At 35.0% G+C, this 6,000-nt stretch overlaps 2 protein-coding genes across 3 annotated transcripts in view; one reads left to right on the top strand and one right to left on the bottom strand.

Moving 5' to 3' along the window:
• Positions 1–1,322: 1,322 nt before the first annotated feature.
• Positions 1,323–6,000, bottom strand: part of LOC133590196 (NFU1 iron-sulfur cluster scaffold homolog, mitochondrial) — a 4,824-nt gene continuing 146 nt past the window's right edge. The window contains exons 2-8 of the mRNA XM_061942823.1: positions 5,576–5,652; positions 5,362–5,497; positions 4,085–4,151; positions 3,871–3,982; positions 3,099–3,162; positions 2,836–3,010; positions 1,323–1,998 (exon numbers count right to left, since the gene is read on the bottom strand). Of these exons, the coding sequence (XP_061798807.1) occupies positions 1,930–1,998; positions 2,836–3,010; positions 3,099–3,162; positions 3,871–3,982; positions 4,085–4,151; positions 5,362–5,497; positions 5,576–5,652 (700 nt within the window). The 3' untranslated portion in view covers positions 1,323–1,929. The remainder of the gene's footprint in view (positions 1,999–2,835; positions 3,011–3,098; positions 3,163–3,870; positions 3,983–4,084; positions 4,152–5,361; positions 5,498–5,575; positions 5,653–6,000) is intronic.
• Positions 5,426–6,000, top strand: part of LOC133589903 (transmembrane protein 150A) — a 24,655-nt gene continuing 24,080 nt past the window's right edge. Inside the window, exon 1 of one of the 2 annotated variants that reach the window (XM_061942714.1) lies at positions 5,426–5,556. The gene's annotated coding sequence lies outside the window, so the exon portion shown is untranslated. Of the gene's footprint in view, positions 5,583–6,000 lie in introns of both variants that reach the window. The other variant, XM_061942643.1, reaches the window with a different exon arrangement.

Raw genomic sequence — 6,000 nt, forward strand, 5'->3', positions numbered from 1 at the left:
TGCTTACGATCTATATTGATATACAAAGTAGGAACCAGAAATATTAATAACAGAAAGAACCAACCCTTTTGTGTGAAAGAGTGTGAATGAGTGGAGGGAGGGTTTTTGGGTTGGTGCACTAATTGTAAGTGTATCTTGTGTTTTATATGTTGATTTAATTAAAAAAAAAAATATATATATATATATATTTTTTTTTTTAAATTTCTTGTGCGGCCCGGTACCAATCGATCCACGGACCGGTACCGGGCTCTATTGGGTCTCCATCCATCCATTTTTTTTTTTTTTTTTTAGGGGGGGGCAAAAAAAAGTGTCGGTTTTCTCATTACCTGTATTTTTATTTCCCTATCAAATGAATAAATAAATACTATTAAAATGTTTAACAAGCACCACTTTCTTGCTCTAATGCAGGGGTCCCTAAACTACGACCCACGGGCCGGATCCGGCCCCCCAGCATCCAAAATCCGGCCCACAGGAAGTCCCAAGTTAAAAAAAAAAACTTTTATCTTTTATTTATTTTTTAATCTTTCCTTTCTAATCCATTTTCTACCGCTTGTTACTCTTGGTGTCTCCTAGCCGCTCAGGCAAATCATATAGTCTAAAAATGAATTTTCTCATCGATAACGTGACAATGTTAAATGTTGATGAACATCAATGTTAATTGATGATAAATGACAAAACGGATTATAAAGACAATATGTGTATATATAGTGTATGTATATATATATATATATATATATATATATATATATATATATATACAGCCTGGCCCCCGGCCAATTTTTTTTAACCCAATGCGGCCCCCGACTCAAAAAGTTTGGGGACCTCTGCTCTAATGGGTCTCCATCCGTTTTTTTTTTAAATTTTTTGGGGGGGCGGGGGGGACAAAAAAAAAGTGTCTATTTTCTCATTACCTGTATTTTTATTTCCCTATCAAATGAATAAACAAATACTATTAAAAATGTTTAACAAGCACCAGTTTCTTGCTCTAATGGGTCTCCATCCATCCATTCTTTTACCGGTTGACCCTTTTGGGATCCGTGGAGGGGGGGCTTAGAGCCTTCAGTAGGTATTAAAATATCTGCAACTGTACTATTTTTCCATCATGGCTATGATAAAAATAATTATATGCATTTGTTTTACCAATTCAAAGTAATCACAAAAAATATCAATTATCTCAATCATTACTTACATGCTGTTCTTGCAAGTAAACAAAAAGTGCAAACATTTTTTTTAGAGATGATTTACCAAAAAGGTTTGACTCAAATATTTTCCCACATTCCAAAATCATGCATGTTTGGGATAATTGCAATTTTCTATAAGAGTGAATGTGTAGTATTGAACATTTATTATTTTCGATTGTGAACTTTAAGATGTGAAAATACAGTTCATGTGGTGACGCAACAACATTTTCTTCTGCAATACATAACTGACAAGAAGATTAGCTGTTTATATATTACATACACAGCAGGAATTACATACTTTATCTTCATTCTGCATTACACTAATGTGTAAAGCCTTCAAAATATACAACATTTATATATAGAAAATAAATACAATCCAAAAATGTTTCGCCATTACTCAGTGACAGAAAATCTCAAGCCGTGTACAAACATAACAAAGTACATACAGGATGTAAAAAAACAAAACAAACATACTTTCAGAGCAGATATTTTTAACAAAGGTGCATAAAAATAAACAGTTTAACTCAATAACTTGGGAGAGTTGACAAACACCCAAAGCTACCTTTGATTGCTTAAAAATATCTGCTGTGAAAACTAATTTCACTTCCAATTTAACCGTAGTATAGGCACACTTTTCTTACTCTCTTCAAGGTTTCTCGCCTCTTTCTTGTGTTTGCTAAATGTTAAGCACAGCAGTATTGTAATGCATGTTAAATCAGCACATATACTCTGACAAATGTCATTTATATTACTCTTGTAATTTACGTTCCAGCTCCGAGAAAACCTTTGCATTGATTTCATCCACTTCATCTTCCACCTGTACAGAGAAAAAAGACAAATCAAATGCAGAATGAAGGTTGGTGAACAAAAATAACTTAAACACTGAAATTACAACATTCCAACGCCCCTCAATTTGCACAATTCAGAATGTATGCAACATTTCTCAGGAAAAATAAGCACAAATCTGTTAAAACATGACATCAATCGAGGCCTCTGTAAATCATGTGTAACTTCTACACATTTCTTAAGATTTTGGATTATTATGCATCTGAAGAATGACTAAAAAGTCGGTTTTGCTTTGTTCCCCACCACAGGAAAGAAAAAGAAAACAACAACCATAGAACAGCAAATAAAACTTATTGCAACGTAGTGGTAGCAAAGTGAAAGTATTTTAGTTTAGTTTAGTCTTTATTTGAAGGGAAAATGCACAGAAACATTAAGCTCAAAGACAGATATGTTCTGTACCAGATCATAGCTAAATAGCTCATTTCCATCTGCAGTCCCTGGCTACCTAAATTAAAGGGATACAACAATCATGCAATAACATTATATCAATAAAATCATACTATGGCATGTAATCAAATTAAGAAAAGTCATAAAATGCCATTTCATTGGCACATACTTATTATACAATACAACCACACCTTTTTGCTGCTCAGTACAAAATAGCTAATAATACATTACAGTTCATGTTAAATGTTACTTAAAGCATTGTCTGTACACTTAATAACGGATTGACGATGGTGACAGTTTGGCACTGGAACATACTTTTATTTTCTATAGAAAGCTAAATCAATGATGGAATTGAACTCCCTGTTTTGCACTGTATTCCTATTATTACTGTATCTAAACTAGACTTCTAATTTATAGTCACCTGTTCCACCATTGTAACTTCTGGGACGTAGAACTGCAGCATGTTCTGAATGCCGTTCCGCAGGGTCACCGTAGAACTGGGACATCCCGTGCAGGCACCCACCAGCTTCAGCTTGACCGTGCCATCCAAAAAGCCTTTGTAAATGACATCCCCTCCATCTTCCTGAACTGTAGGTCTGAGTGAAAGAGAGAGGGCAAGCACATATTGTATTTTAAGATTATTTGAAGGCGTAATTCTTACAGTAAACCGAGAAAGCTTGTCACCTGATTCTGGTGTCAAGCAGCTCTTTTATCATCAACACAACGTCGTCGTCATCTTCTGAAGCAGCTAAAATAAAATAAAATAATTGAAAAGATTACGTGACACACAGCTAAACAGCTCCGCAACTCCTGCACACTGCAAAAACTGAAATCTAAGAAAGATTAAATATCTCAAATAAGGGTGATATTTGCTTATTTTCTGTCTGATAAGATAATTCTTCTCACTAAGCAGATTTTATGTTAGTGTTTTAAGGGTTTTGGTTCTAAATGATCTCAGTAAGATATTACAGCTTGTTGCTGAGATTTGATGACCTATATTGTGTAAAACATGCTTGAAACTAGAATATCAACTGATGCAAAGCTGTGTCATCAGCACTCACAAGTATAAAACTACTTTTTTAAAGTAATCATTTCTTACTTCAAGCATGAAAAAATAAATCATGATGCCGAGCGCATATCATTATGTCAAGATAATGGCACTAGCATTTACTTAATTTAAGAATATTTTTCAACATATTGAGCAAAAAGGTCTAATTTGTTTTTTCTACCAAGAACAGTGCACTTATTAGTGAGAATATACTTATTTTAAGGTATTTTTGGGTTCATTGAGGTTAGCTAATTTTACTTGTTTTGGAAAGTCTTGACAAGCCAAATTGTCTTGTTCTATTGGCAGATAATTTTGCTTAGTTCAAAGAAAATACCCCTAATTTTTTTTTCTTCTTGTTTTTGAACACTGACTTTTTGCAGTGCACATATGGGAAAGTGTCATACATACTGCTTTCATTGTGCACTGTTCCTGTTGTTACAGGTTCGCCACTCTCCAAGAATTTGGCAATCGCCTCCACGGCTTTGTGCTTGATGTCTGTCCACTCCACTTCCTCGTCCGTCTGATAAAAAAAAAAAATATGACGGTGTGTTTGCAGTCAGGCTCACATATTAACTATTGAGTCTCTTTTAAATGCCTTATTTGCATTAAAAAATATACTTACTTTAGTCACTGTGATGAAGTCAGGGCCAAAGAACACACTTTTCACGCCTTCGATTTCAAAGAGGTTCCTGAAGGAAACACATCTTATCATTGCTTGTCAACCAAACTCGATAAAAATAACATTGGCAGTTAAGCAGGCTTAGGCTGACCATATTCTGAAATCCCAAAAAGAGGACACATATATGCATGCCAAGGCGGGCGCTTCGGTCATGAAATCATGATAATGGTGTGCCAGGGCATACATACATTTTATATTTAACGCTTAAATCTCTGGAGTCTACATCAACTTCAGATCTATCCCTCATTTCAAAATGGTTTAGTTTTTTTATGTTGTTTTTTTGTTTGTTTTCCGCCCTTTTTTGTCAAACAAAACTATGTTTTTTATGGCAAACACACAAAATATGCAAAATCTTCCACCAAAAATATTTTTCAAAGTGGAATATTTGATGTGAAGTAATCGGAACCTTTGATAGGTCAATAATTCATAATAACATTGATTTTGATTCAATATTATGTTTTGAGCAATGACAGTTTGAAAGAAAAATAAAAAACAACTTTGTTTTTTTAGTCAACATTGCAACTTTTTCTAAATTACATTTCACCTTTAAGCTTTTTTATTTCACTTTTGTTATGTTTTTGTTTATTTTAATAGTATTTTTAGAATGTGCCGTGGGCCTTTAAAACATTAGCTGTGGGCCGCAAATGGTAAAAAAAAAAAAAATCTACGTCCTTTCTGATTTCAATGCGTTAAAAAGACACAAAAAGTGCGTTAACGCCAACACTGGTTGACTGCATAACAAAATAGTCACACTTATATTCTTTAACATTCACAGTTTTGGAAAAAAGTGCAGAGGTAGAAATATTCAAAATAACCTCTTGTATATAATCTAAACTTAAATAATGCCTCAAAACAAGTTAATTAAATTGAAACAAAAAACAGCAGACGAGCTCTCGCCCTGCACAGCTGTTATGTGTTGTGTAGTGTCGATATGGGCTTGTAGATCGTTGGCCCTGGACGTACATTGAAAATACACGCGACCCTAACTCAAAACACCGGACATTTGAGGCATTTAAGAAACCCCGCCCGGACAGCCCCACAAAAGAAGACATGTCCGGGGAAAAGAGGACGTATGGTCAGTCTATGCAGGCTTGCATGTGTTTGATTTAATTTATTCAGCAACATATGCCTTCCTATACAAGCCTTTCAGGCAAAGTAAAAATCAGTTTGCCTGAAAACACCCACAGGCAACTCAATGTTGGACGATTTTGAAAAACAACCTGGCTAAAGATGAACATTCCGCTGAGTTCTGAGACGGAAAGTCGATTGTCCCGCTTCCCAACACAGGTTTATCAGGGAGAAACTTCATGCTACTGGGGTTTGGAGTGTCTTGAGTCTGGATGGAAATGTGTCGAACTGACATAAAACAGAAGAAAGAAGCTCTGATGAGAGACTGATTGTGAAGATTGCTGATGGTGAGGAGTGTCTTCTCACTTGATAGGTGTGTGGTTCTGGTCAAGACCTTCTTCCATATCTGGTGGTGGTATGAATTTGAACGCTTATCTAGGAATCTTAAACAAATTAGACAAAACTTCGAATTATTCATTTGCAGAAAAAGATCGTGTATTTCTTCACCTGAGCTTGATTCGTGTTAGCTTACAGATACAATTCATGCATATGGAAATACCGACTTATGGAGTAGTCAAACGTGTTAAATCTGACCACGTATATAAATACCATTTTAATTCATGGTTGGCTAAACAAAGAAAAAGTAAACAAAGGTAACAATAACCAACTATTGACTTGCTAATACGCTTGCTAGCCTGCCAGGAGTTTCGGTTCAATTAAACGCCACTTTTTTACTTCGCATGATTTTCTCATTTATTATTACTATTGCGGTGTCAGCAACAATAAACAAC

Source organism: Nerophis lumbriciformis, linkage group LG02, assembly GCF_033978685.3.
Source record: "Nerophis lumbriciformis linkage group LG02, RoL_Nlum_v2.1, whole genome shotgun sequence".
In the NCBI taxonomy this organism is placed as follows: Eukaryota; Metazoa; Chordata; class Actinopteri; order Syngnathiformes; family Syngnathidae; genus Nerophis; species Nerophis lumbriciformis.